The 13,543-nt window shown below is 49.0% G+C and overlaps 1 protein-coding gene across 4 annotated transcripts in view; it reads right to left on the bottom strand.

The window, feature by feature from the left end:
- NUP58 (nucleoporin 58) overlaps positions 1-13,543 on the bottom strand; it is a 148,221-nt gene that overhangs the window by 96,593 nt on the left and 38,085 nt on the right. For all 4 annotated transcript variants that reach the window (XM_073583116.1, XM_073583117.1, XM_073583118.1 and 1 more), the window contains exons 6-8: positions 3,399-3,423; positions 3,186-3,251; positions 1,298-1,472 (exon numbers count right to left, since the gene is read on the bottom strand). In XM_073583116.1, the coding sequence (XP_073439217.1) occupies positions 1,298-1,472; positions 3,186-3,251; positions 3,399-3,423 (266 nt within the window). The remainder of the gene's footprint in view (positions 1-1,297; positions 1,473-3,185; positions 3,252-3,398; positions 3,424-13,543) is intronic.

Genomic DNA, 13,543 nt, shown 5'->3' with positions numbered 1-13,543 from the left:
CTATTTATATAAATGCCTTGTAATGTTTTCATGTCCTGTTCTGTCCAGATGTCACCGTATTCCAGAATTTCAAGTGGAGGAAGTTCACCGACCGCCATATTGGGACACCCAAGTGATGGGTGTCTTAATATGGAAACTGCTGCTGGTACCAACCTATTGCACGCTACCACCTGCGGAACACCGATGCACCACACACACTCTATACGCCGTACGCACCACACACACAATACTGACATTACAGCAGGAGATCGGAGAGGATTCATTTTGTGAGGTAAAATATTTCACTGACCGTTTTTAAACAATATTTTACCTCACAAAATGTATCCTGTGTGATCTCCTGCTGTAATGTCAGTTTTGTCTTTTGCTTCCTCCCCTGCCCAGGAGATGTGGTAAGTTCTCTACACGGTCAGACACAGGGGTGAGAGACAGAGCACAGGGGAGAGACAGCTCAAACGGGACAGCACATGAGGGGAGAACACAGCACAGGAAGGGGACAGACAGCAGACAAGGGGGATGGCACATGGGGTAGACAGGTCAGAGAAGAGCACGGACGGGAGAAGTCAGCACATGGGGAAAGAGAGTGGATAGGTGGGTGAGCACATGGGGAAGGGGGAGCAGGGGGAGAGATTCTCAAAGCTGCAAAGCTTGCCCCCATCGTGATATTACCAGCCTCCCGAAGCGATAGCAATCGGGCCTCCATCTAGTATAGAAATAAAAGATTAAATTAGTCTCCGGGCTCCTTGTTATGTCACATGAGTGCTGTAGCCAGAGGACATTAATGGGCTGCAGTGCTCAGAAGCTCCCCAGACGTCAGTTTCCTAGGAGGGAAGTGCGACTGCTTGTTGCCCATTAGCAGCCATTGATTGTCACCTGACTGCTGGGAGAGCCTGCACCAACATTGCTTGTACCGTGCCGGGGGGGGGGGGGTTGGAGTATGAGAGGTTTTTTTTTTTTTCCCCTCTGGGGCCTATAGCATTTAAGAAGGGTTTCTCCATTGCTATAAAAGAGGTCGAAGCCCTATCCATATGTCCTAGTAAGGTGCACGGACATTAAACAGGACGACCCCACTTGGAGACAGGACAGACCCGTCCTTCCACATAATTCATCTGATTGGCCACTATACAGTAATACATGACATCTGTCAGTGGGAATGAAGCAATACTGGCTGCCATCAGACTGCACAGTAAAATCTGGTTATATTTACCAGAATGAATGGCAGCAAAGTGTCAGTGATTACCCGGTGCCGATTGTGGTCATTACAAGCGATCTGGCAGGACACTAATATAGGATTACGTACCTGAGCGGTTTCAATTTTGAGTTTGTCGATAGCCAGAGTGTTCCTCTGAAGGCCACTGGATGCCACGGACAAGAGCTGCTTCAAGGCTTTGATTTCATTTTCTACTTTCGTCATGGCTTTAGAGGACATTCGGCTGATCTCCTCCTGCACCTGCTTCTGCTCCTTCACAAATTTCCTGCACAAGGACCAGCACACATCAGTACAGTGCAATTACCACAAAACTGCCCGATGGGGGCGGCCGATCACAGATTAACATTGGCCGAACCTGTGACATCTAATGTGTACTGGGGCGCCCCACTCCTCCCTGATGGCAGATGTCAGGGGAAAGGGCTGAGCCATGTGGGATCTGTTCTTACAGGTAATAAGGGGTCAGGAAACAGATTAATGCTCTCTTCCTATGGAGAATACATTCAGTTACCCTATGATGGCACCAAGTAGATTAGGAAAACATCACACAAGACTAAAGGAAGATGTAGTAATGAACAATGTGTTAGTCCATGAAGGACATGAAGACCCTAATATGAACACTGCTGTATATGTGAAGCAAAAGCTAAGAACATGTTAAAAGGAATTCTCCAATGTTGTTCCCTTCTGTATTGGGAGATGAGCCATGCCAATGACATCACATCTGCAGGTACCTGCTGGGACAGGGGCAGGCGTCGCGCGCCTATCTAATTAGAATAGGACGGCTGTTCAGCATCAGCTGGTATCTATGGACTTAGCATCACTGATAACTCTCAGCTACCAAAGAGGAAGTGAACAGTGCTGGATAACCCCTTTAAAAGGATTTGTGATAAACTTGTTGATCATTTGGGTATCCGTCCCCTGGGACCTGCACCCATCAGAAGAACTAAAACTTTTATCCATGTTAGAATGGAGCCGCAGTGCACAGGCTCAACGGCTGCTCCAATCATTGCCTATTGGGCTGCTGAACTCTGGGCTCGGCTTTCTCCAACAGCTCCATAGAGAATGAATGGAGCAGTAGTTGGGCGTCTGGAACCTGCCACAACATTTTGTAATGGGGATAAAAGTTCCCAATCTGCCAATCATGAAGGTCCCAGCTATCAGCCCCCACCAATTAGGTGATAACTTGTTTTAACTGGACAAACTCTTTAGGAGGGCTACACGGCGACTTTGACCTGTGGTGTTGCCAAACTTCACTATATGTCGCTATTACATCGCAGCTCCATACAAGACAATAAGGCCCATTATCACCCCAAGGCTATAGACGCCATGTCAAGCAACTTGCAAGAAATCCAACCGTATAAAAAATGGTGTGACTTACTTGTTGCTATGCTCTTGGGGAGGTCACAACGTGACACTATACACTTGTATTGCGTTGTGATGTAGCAGGACCCACCGTACACCGATAGCAAGCAAGGTGCAACAGCCAAAGTTGCCAAATAGCTCCAGTCTTAAAGGGGTTTGTCCACTACTCGAACAACCCCTTTTTAGGAAAACGTTTGGCCCCAGAAAATAGTACAATCCTATACTCGCCTCCCGTGTTCCTGCAGTATCGGCACTTGCACTCCCCGGGCTCCTGTGTGGTTGGTGTGACACCTGACCCCGGCACCCAATCAGCGCTGGCTTCACTGCCCCCCGCCTTCAGACAAATCAAACATGAAGAGGAAGTCCGGGCTGCAGCTGATCTTGGACCTCCTCTTCATGCTCAATTCGACAGGAGGTGGGGGCAGCTAAGCCAGCGCTGACTGGGTGCCGGGGTCAGGTGTCACAACAACCACACGGGAACTCCGGGAGAACGAGTGTCGACACCGCAGGAACGGCGTCGGCACGGGAGGAGAGTATTGGCTTTATTAAATAACAGCAAAACATTGCGTTAAATGGGTGTAAACAGATCCAAATGTGATCTGGTCTTCACTATACTTACTGAAAAGTTTCCACATCTTGACAAATTAATTGAGGTAGATTTTCATCCTTCAAAGCTTTACTGTCCCTTTAAGAAAACAAGCGTTCAGTATCTGAGAGGCGTGCACAAAGAGTATACAAAGAAAATGTGTATTCCGCCTACAGAGGTTTCATTATAAATACATTCATGTATAATAGAAAGCCATGACAACAACAAAACCTTAAAGCAACTTACTCTGGTCTGGCTCCTGCCTTGTCACCTAGGAGTGAGAACAAGGACGGGTTAGTGAGCGCGCCTTATAGATCACATTTATAGGTTTATATTCTGTGCAGGACTTACGTTTAATCCCTTCCCGCAACTGGAGCTAGCTGTACATCCAGATAAGAAGTATTTTACTCTGATCCGGCGGACAGTGACATGCCAGGGATGACGCGGGCGCAGGTAAGCTCCCGCTGCGAGTGCTGGGGCACTCAGATGGTGCTGGCAGTAGTGATAGAGGGAGATTCCTCCTTCTGTCAGCCCATCAGCACTGCAATCGTAGCCCAACATCAGCAGACATGCAGCCCCCTCAGCACTGCAATCGCATCCCATCTTTGCTATGGCAACAAGGAAGCCTAACAATGGCCCCAGTGTCTGCTGTATACCTCTTCACTGATCCACCTCTGGAGGTGGGGACTAGTAGGCTACTGCTCAGTCAGACACCGAAAGACTAGGTAATGCACCAAGAAGAACAGTATATTTTCAATTGGCATGATCCCGATGGGCTGGGCAAACTTTGAAAAAATTAACCGTAAAGAAATACAAAAGAAAAAAATTAATATTTAAAAAAGAATCTGTGACCATGTCAAAACTGGCTAGCTTTTGGCCTTATTTTATTCCCGTTGTTCCAGAATATTATGTTTTGGGGTTTTTTTTGCAATCTCCCATACAGCTCCAGAGATATGTGTCTCTTTATTTAGTTGTAGCTTTTGGCCTTTATGTGGGAACGAGGCACACAGGATTCCCTGGGGGTGTATCTTTAGTCTGCTCTGCACAATCACCCTGCAAGCTACACCCCCTTCGCGAATGGCGAAATGCAGAATCCTTGGTGAAGGGGGAAAAAAATGGAATGTGAGAAACTTCACCTTTTCCCGTTGAGGAAATAACCGAATGGAGGAATTTCATCCCAAAAAAAGGCGGACCTTAATATACTTGTTAGGAATTTGAGGTCCAGGATCGGTCCCTTGTTCCAGCGTGGGGAACACGCCGATTGGAAGGAAGTAGAGGGCCAGCCCGGATTGGTTCCAATTTCTCACCGAATAACAGACCACTCTGGTAATGGAGAGATGTTGGAGACTGCTTTGGACGCAGAGTCCGCTTTCCATTTTCCGAGCTATAATGCCCTAATGGTATTAGCTGCTGACAGCGCCATGTAACTAGTCGCATCCAATTTTCTAATTGCTTCCGCGCAGTTGTTTCCAGCAGGTAAGGATATGGAGGCCGCTCGGTCGCCAAAAGGAGGGTAATAGGACTCTGGAAAGGAGAGAGACAGAGAGAGAGAGACAGAGAGAGAGAGACAGAGAGAGAGAGACAGAGAGAGAGAGAGACAGAGAGAGAGAGAGACAGAGAGAGAGAGAGACAGAGAGAGAGAGACAGAGAGAGAGAGAGAGAGAGAGAGAGACAGAGAAAAAAGTAATAGGACAAGAGAGAAAAAAAGTAATAGGACAAGAGAGAGTAAGTAATAGGACGAGAGAGAAAGTAATAGGACGAGAGAGAAAGTAATAGGACGAGAGAGTAAAGTAATAGGACGAGAGAGTAAAGTAATAGGACGAGAGAGTAAAGTAATAGGACGAGAGAGTAAAGTAATAGGACGAGAGAGTAAAGTAATAGGACGAGAGAGTAAAGTAATAGGACGAGAGAGTAAAGTAATAGGACGAGAGAGTAAAGTAATAGGACGAGAGAGTAAAGTAATAGGACGAGAGAGTAAAGTAATAGGACGAGAGAGTAAAGTAATAGGACGAGAGAGTAAAGTAATAGGACGAGAGAGTAAAGTAATAGGACGAGAGAGTAAAGTAATAGGACGAGAGAGTAAAGTAATAGGACGAGAGAGTAAAGTAATAGGACGAGAGAGTAAGTAATAGGACGAGAGAGTAAGTAATAGGACGAGAGAGTAAGTAATAGGACGAGAGAGTAAAGTAATAGGACAAGAGAGAAAGTAAAGTAATAGGACAAGAGAGAAAGTAAAGTAATAGGACGAGAGAGAGTAAAGTAATAGGACGAGAGAGAGTAAAGTAATAGGACGAGAGAGAGTAAAGTAATAGGACGAGAGAGAGTAAAGTAATAGGACGAGAGAGAGTAAAGTAATAGGACGAGAGAGAGTAAAGTAATAGGACGAGAGAGAGTAAAGTAATAGGACGAGAGAGAGTAAAGTAATAGGACGAGAGAGAGTAAAGTAATAGGACGAGAGAGAGTAAAGTAATAGGACGAGAGAGAGTAAAGTAATAGGACGAGAGAGAGTAAAGTAATAGGACGAGAGAGAGTAAAGTAATAGGACGAGAGAGAGTAAAGTAATAGGACGAGAGAGAGTAAAGTAATAGGACGAGAGAGAGTAAAGTAATAGGACGAGAGAGAGTAAAGTAATAGGACGAGAGAGAGTAAAGTAATAGGACGAGAGAGAGTAAAGTAATAGGACGAGAGAGAGTAAAGTAATAGGACGAGAGAGAGTAAAGTAATAGGACGAGAGAGAGTAAAGTAATAGGACGAGAGAGAGTAAAGTAATAGGACGAGAGAGAGTAAAGTAATAGGACGAGAGAGAGTAAAGTAATAGGACGAGAGAGAGTAAAGTAATAGGACGAGAGAGAGTAAAGTAATAGGACGAGAGAGAGTAAAGTAATAGGACGAGAGAGAGTAAAGTAATAGGACGAGAGAGAGTAAAGTAATAGGACGAGAGAGAGTAAAGTAATAGGACGAGAGAGAGTAAAGTAATAGGACGAGAGAGAGTAAAGTAATAGGACGAGAGAGAGTAAAGTAATAGGACGAGAGAGAGTAAAGTAATAGGACGAGAGAGATTTTTCGCCGCTTCCAGAGTTAATATTTATGGCAGACCCGTGCATGCGCTGTTTAAAAAAGCCGCCCGACACAGGAAAAAAATGTTACATGGCACATTTTTTCCAGACGCCGGCGAAAGCCGGACACGCCGCGTGTCTATGCGGCACCAAAGTAACTCTATGGGGGGTAAAAAATGGATGCGGCGACACATATTGCCGGATCCAGTTTTGGAAATTTTCGCCACAGGGCGCCGGATTTAGAAAGACGGAAGTGTGAAAGTAGCTTTAAAGGACACTGTATGATCCAGACCAGAATCGGAGTCCTTGACAACCTCCAGAGACTGGTTGACATGGTTCCTGAAACTCTGGCTGCTTACTCGGAGCTTTGATCGCTACAGATCCCAGGTGAGGGAGAGCAACAGACTGCACCCACGGATGCCAACAGAAGACGTACTACTGATCCGCATGTATGGTTCTAGAGTGCTTGCAGCTCCTGCTAGCCAACAACTTCTGTGTAGGGAATGATCTATCTACCACAGTCATGGGAACGTTCCTATCCCCGGAGGGACTGAATTTGACAAAGCCCATTCAGGGGTCTAGGCACACTGACCTCGGCAGCAGGAGGGGGTACGTGGAGGCGACACTCCACGCTCCCACCTGTTGTAGGTTTGGGGAGAGCGGATCCCTTATGGGATCCGTCGCCCCTGTGTAATCTAGAGCAAGTGAATTTTCCCAAGCGGTTGGCAACAGTCCCGGCCGATAGAGGAGGGACTGTATCGGCAACGAAGCCCTCTCAGGGGGGCTAGATACACCTTATCACCTGGGACTACTAGGCCGTTAAGAGCCATAGATTCAAATGTCCAAAGCAAAATGATGTAGGATTAACCCACAAAGGCCCAATGTGGACTGATGTGTCTGCTGCAATATCATGCTCTTACCCAGGTCCTGTGCCGCAGATGCGCTGTGCCCCTTTTAAACAATCGCCACCGATACATTCTGCATCTTTGCTTGGTCGCGTCATGTCCTGCAAAGCAGTCGCCCTGAGTAAGCTGGCTGGGTGGACCAAGATGGCCGCCGAGAGTTGCAGAGGCGGTGAAGTCTCGCAGTGAGCGAGAAGCGCCAGATCGGGGGGTGGGGCCATGGCCGCAATGTCATCCAGTTGGCGGGGCTTCATGGGTTGCTCCATGAATAGGCCCAAGCTCGGGCCTAAATTTCTACGGCTGGCGGGAGCGTTACCCAAGGGAGGGAGACGGCGCGCGGGAGCGCCAAAAACCCTTGCAGGAGCCCATCGCCGAACTCCCTTACCAGCGGTGCGCGTCCCAGCATGGAGCCGTCGCAGATGATCAGGCTGCAGCGTGGACGGTGATGCCATCTACCCACTCGGAGGTCAGAGAAAAAGGGGAAAGACCGTCCGCCTTCCCGCCAACGCCGCTGTACATCAGGGACGATGGGGAGGGAGCCACATGGGCGCAGAGTTTAGATTTTCTGCCGGTGGCACATGGATGGTGCAGGAAGCCCTCCATCCACCATCCCTTTGTCAGGGAGGTGAAGAGGGACCATCCGCCTCCTTCCATCACCGCTGTTCTATCAGTGGTGATCAAGTTGGGGGCCGCAAGGACGCCATAGATGCCTCTGTACGTTTCAGAGGTTCACTCTCCTGGGATGGGGACAGGGCTGTGGTCCGGCTCTAGCCTGGCTTCGGAAGGGGGTACTTGGAGGCGACACTCCATGTTCCCATCTGTTGCTGGTGCAGGGAGAGCGGTGCCCTGAAGAGACCCGTCGCCCCTAAGAGAAAGCTCAGGCATGGCTTACACATTGCAGGAGAAGATACGTGGAGGCGACACTCCATGTGCTCACCTGCTGTTGGTTTGGGGAGATCGGACCCTTGAAAGGATCCATCGCCCCTATCATCCTTGGAAAAAGTAGTAAAAATAGAATCAAAAATAAAATAAAAAATTATGGACTGAAGACCAGACCAGTGTACCTCCTATGGACACCAAGCAAGAACTGGTTCTCTGTGAGCCAGCAGGAGGGTGTATACTGCAGAGGAGGAGCTAACATTCTTTGTATTATTTAGTGTCAGCCTACTGGTGGCAGCAGCATACATCCATGGTCTGTGTCCCCCAATGAGGCGAAGGAGAAAAATATATATATCATGTGAAAACACAGCCTAGATTCATGCACATGTGCTGCTGTGTTCTTTTTTATATTATGCAGTTTTCACAGCTTGCACGTGTTCACAATAGGAGGTGATCGGTTTTTTTTTGTTGTTTTTTTTTGCTTATTTAATTACTGGATGCTAGCTGCCTCCAGTCTTATATTGCACTCCTCCCATTGGCCTTGCAGGTGCCATTATCGGCGCTACTCAAATTGTAGGCTTAGCCCAGTAGTGACATGTTTGTCCAAAATTGTAGGCTGGTGGCCCAGAGGTGGCTTATATTGTAGAGCAGGAACCCATCAGAGGGAGGTCACCTTGCTGTGGTTGATGGGCATACATGAATTGGCCAAACTGTGCACTAAGAACCTTAATTTTTCATCTATTACTGTAAGTTAAAAAAATATTTTTGAAAATTTTGAGAAGTTTAATCTAAATTGAATGTTTTTAATGATTGTCTGGGTTTTCACATGGCCTAGATTCATGCACATGTGCTGCTGTGTTTTTTTTTGTATATATTTGCTGTTTTTGTTTGCCTTCCAAAAGGTATCATAAAAAGTGATCACAAACTCGCATCTACCACAAAACATCAACGAAAACTACAGCATATCCGGCAAAAACAAAGCCTTCAATACAACTTCCCTGAGGGAAACCATGTAAAACTTACTGATCTCAAAACATGGCAAGTCAAAAAGTGATTTTTTTTTCTTCTTCAAAGTGTGAATTTATTGTACAAAATTAATTAAAAAAAAAACAAAAAAAACAGGATTTTTGGGTTGCTTACCGTAAAATCTGTTTCTCGGAGCCTTCATTGGGGGACACAGAGACCATGGGTGTATGCTGCTGCCACTAGGAGGCTGACACCATGCACAAAAAAGGTTAGCTCCTCCTCCGCAGTGTACATCCCACCGACCGGCAGGAAATTCCTCAGTTGGTGAGAAAGCAGTAGAAGTAACGGAATAGATTGAAAACAGGACAACTCAACTGTAAACAACCAACCAATATAATAACAGGAGTTGTAGAACATGGGAGGGTGCTGTGTCCCCCAATGAAGGCTCCAAGAAACAGATTTTACGGTAAGCAACCCAAAAATTCCTGTTTGCTCGTTCGCCTTATTGGGGGACACAGAGACCATGGGACGTCCCAAAGCAGTCCCTGGGGTGGGAAAAACAAACTTCCGTCAGGCCAGCGGACTCACTACCGCAGCCTGCAGGATCCTTCTACCTAGGCTGGCATCCGCCGAAGCGTAGGTGTGGACCTTGTAGAATTTCACAAACGTGTGAACCGATGACCAGGTTGCAGCTTTGCAAAGCTGCAGCGCGGAAGCTCTGTGACGTACCGCCCAGGAGGCACCCACTGCCCGGGCAGAGTGCGCTCTAATCCCCGGAGGGACCACTCGATGTTTAACCCGGTAGGCCTCCAAAATTGCCGATCTGATCCAGCGAGCATTAGTAGCTTTGGAGGCCGGGTAACCTTTCCGCGCCCCATCTGGAATGAAGAGAGAATCTGTCTTCCGCAAAGAAATCGTCCTAGTTAGGTAGACCTTCATCGCCCTGACCAAGTCCAGCTTGTTCAAGGACCGCTCCCGAGGGTGAGCTGGACCCGGACAAAAGGACGGGAAAACAATGTCCTCATTCAGGTGGAAAGTGGACACCACCTTAGGAAGGAAAGAGGGCGGAGGCCGCAGAACTACCTTGTCCTGGTGGAGTACCAAAAAAGGAGAGCGGCAAGAGAGGGCCGCCAATTCCGACACGCACCGGATGGAGGTGATGGCTACCAGAAAGGCTACTTTCCATGAAAGGAGAGAAAGGGAAACATCCCTGAGAGGTTCAAAGGGAGGACCTTGCAGAACCTCGAGAACCAGATTAAGATCCCATGGATCTACGGGCGCTCGGTACGGAGAAGCCGTGTGAACCACACCTTGAAGGGAGGTTTTAACTTGAGGACGGTATGCCAACGTCTTATGAAATAAAATGGGAAGCGCTGACACTTGACCCTTTAAAGAGCTGAGGGCAAGACCCGCATCCAGCCCCGCTTGAAGGAACGCCAGGACAGAAGGAAGCGAAAAACACATGGGCGGAATGTCATTGGTCTCGCACCAAGTGAAATAGGCCTTCCAAGTACGGCAATAAATTTTGGAAGACGATGGCTTCCTGGCTCGGATCATGGTATGAATAACTCGATCGGAAAATCCTGATCGTTCCAAAACCTCGGTCTCAACAGCCACGCCGTTAAATTGAGCGGCCGAGAATTGGGGTGGCAAATCGGACCTTGAGACAGCAGATCTGCTCTGTCTGGAAGCTTCTTGGGGGCGTCCGCGAGAAGGTTGACGATGTCCGCGAACCAATCCCTTCTGAGCCAATTCGGGGGATGAGAAAGACTGGAATTCCTTCAGCCTTGATTTTCTTCAGCAGCCTGGGAAGAAGAGGCAGGGGAGGAAACCGGTAGGGGAGCTCGAACTGCGACCAAGGAATGGCCAGAGCGTCGGCGCCCACCGCGAGAGGATCTCGAGCCCTGGATACAAACTGTGGGACTTTCCTGTTGAGGCGAGAAGCTAGCAGATCTACGTCCGGGGTTCCCCAACGACGGCAAAGCTGAAGAAATACTTCCAGATGTAGGGACCACTCTCCCGCCGCGAGACCCTCGCGGCTGAGAAAATCGGCGGCCCAATTGTCCACGCCGGGAATGTGCACCGCGGATATTGCCGGGACTGAAACCTCCGCCCAATGAAGAATCTTGGACACTTCTGCCAGGGCTGAGACACTCCGCGTCCCTCCCTGGCGTGTGACATATGCCACAGCCGTGGCATTGTGTGTCTGAATCCGGGTAGGCAGTCCCCTGAGAAGTCTCTCCCAGTGAACGAGAGACAGATAAATCGCTCGTATCTCGAGGACGTTGATTGGCAGGGCTGACTCCTGAGTTGACCAACGAACCTGAACAGTGTGATTGCGGAACACTGCCCCACCGGCCGAGGAGGCTGGCCTCCGTTGTCACAATCTGCCAGTGAATGGGGAGGAATGACCGTCCTAGGGAGATGAGAGGAGACGTCAGCCACCAATTGAGGGACTGCTTGATACGGTTTGCAAGACGAAATGGGCGATCCAGGGAAAGGACAGACCTGTTCCACCGGGATAGGATGGCGAGTTGGAGAGGTCTGGAGTGAAATTGGGCAAAGGGAACCGCCTCTGTTGCCGCCACCATCTTTCTCAGGACTTTCATGGTCGTCCGGAGAGATGGAAGTCTCATGATCTGCCGCGATCGTACATCCCGTTGCAGGGAGCCAATTTTCTCGAGGGAGAAAAACCCTCGATCGACGAGTGTCGAACCATAGACCCAGAAACACAAGACGTTGTGTCGGGACAAGACAGGACTTCTTTTTGTTGATGAGCCACCCGAAATTGGGCAGGGTGTCTAGGACAACGGTAAGACTTTGGCGAGCTTGATGAAAGGATGGAGCTTTGATCAGAATGTCGTCGAGGTACGGAAAAAGAACGAGACCTCTGATTCTCCACAAGGCCATCAACACCGCCATGATCTCTGTAAATACTCTGGGTGCGGTGGCAAGACCGAACGGCAGTGCAACAAATTGGTAATGTTCCTGGCGAAACGCAGGAATTTCTGATGCCCGGAGAATATGGGAACATGTAGATAGGCATCTTGAATGTCTATTGAACACATGAACTCCTGCGTCTCCATGGAAGCGATTAACCGAAGAGACTCCATTCGGAAATGACGCAGTCGGACTCTCCTGTTGAGTAACTTGAGGTCCAAGATGGGGCGAACAGTCCCGCCTTTTTTCGGCACCACGAACCGGTTTGAATAAAACCCTGTGAAACGTTCTGATTCGGGAACAGGCACAATCACCCCGGAACTGAGGAGAGAGGCGATGGATGCAAAGAACCCCGGAACTAAGGCTGGATCTTTTGGAGGACGGGACTCGAAGAAGCGATCCCGTGGATGAGAAATGAACTCTATCTTGTACCCTGAAGATACAACCTCCCTGACCCAAGCGTCCTCTACTGAGGCCAGCCAGATGTCCCTGAAGAAACGGAGTCGACATCCCAATTGGGAGGGACCCTCGGGAGTTCGTTGATAGTCATGCTGACGTGGACCGTCCAGATCAGGACCTGGAGGGTCTGCCCTGGGAGGAGTGAGATCGCTAGGAGGGAGTGGGTCTGAAGGACACCGTCTTTCTATCCTGGCGTGCCTGTGGTCTTTGTTGGTTAGAGAAGTTCTCTGCCGTATTGAAGCGACGGTAAGCCCGAAAGGGTCGAAACTGACGCCTTGGCGGGGGTCCGTCGGATTGCCACAACGTTGTTTGACGCCTGAACAGCGCAAGACGCGGCATCCAAGGAAGCAGAAAGCAGATAATCCCCTGCATGGGAAATCTGGTTGGCCAGATCGGCCAATTGCTCTGGTTGGGTCTTATCTAGGATGCCCTTACGGAGATCCTCTGCCCAAGTGGCTATGGCCTTTGCCACCCACGATGAGGCAAAGACTGGACACAGCGCCGCTGCAGCCGCTTCGAATGCTGACATTGCCAAGGATTCTATCATTAGAATCCTTTAGCGACGCTACACCTGAAAGCAGGAGAACCGTGTTATGAGAAAGTCTGGACACAGGTGCGTCCAGCGACAGGGAAGCAGACCAGTTGTCAGTGAGCTCTTTAGCAAACGGATACAGCACGCCGAGGCGCTTCCCTCTTTGAAATCGCCTGGACTGATTTCCTCTTTCCCTGGCAAGGATCTTGCCAAACTCAGAGTGGAAAGCGAATACCCTGGGTGGTGTTTCTGCCCGTCTGAACGAAACCTCCTGATCTAAGGATTTCGCAGGGGAGTCAGATATTTCGAAGGTGTGGTTAATCGCAGCAATGAAGTTCTGTACCGTAACCTTCATGTCCGCGTCCTGGTCAGAATCCAGCTCTAAAATCCCTTCAGAGGACATATCCGAGAACGCTTCACCTGACTCGGGTGAGGAGGCACGGGAGGGCGACTGCTGGGAAGGACTAGGTGCAGATGAGAGGCCAGGAGAGGATTCCGGCCGGGGATCCTGCCTGGGCCTTTTGCAGCTTCTGCTAGCTGGCTCAGATGGAACGTCTTGCGACCTGCTGGACCCTGCAGAAGTGTCCAGGGGCAACTTATCAAGAACGGCCACTAGGGACTGAGACACCCTGGTGAGGTCTGCCACAGATTGTGAAA

Source organism: Dendrobates tinctorius, unplaced genomic scaffold (genome assembly GCF_039654945.1).
Source record: "Dendrobates tinctorius isolate UK_male_01 unplaced genomic scaffold, ASM3965494v1 ptg000075l, whole genome shotgun sequence".
Lineage (NCBI taxonomy): Eukaryota > Metazoa > Chordata > Amphibia > Anura > Dendrobatidae > Dendrobates > Dendrobates tinctorius.
The sequence above is the reverse complement of the archived record's forward strand: the minus strand, read 5'-3'. Positions and strand labels throughout refer to the sequence as shown.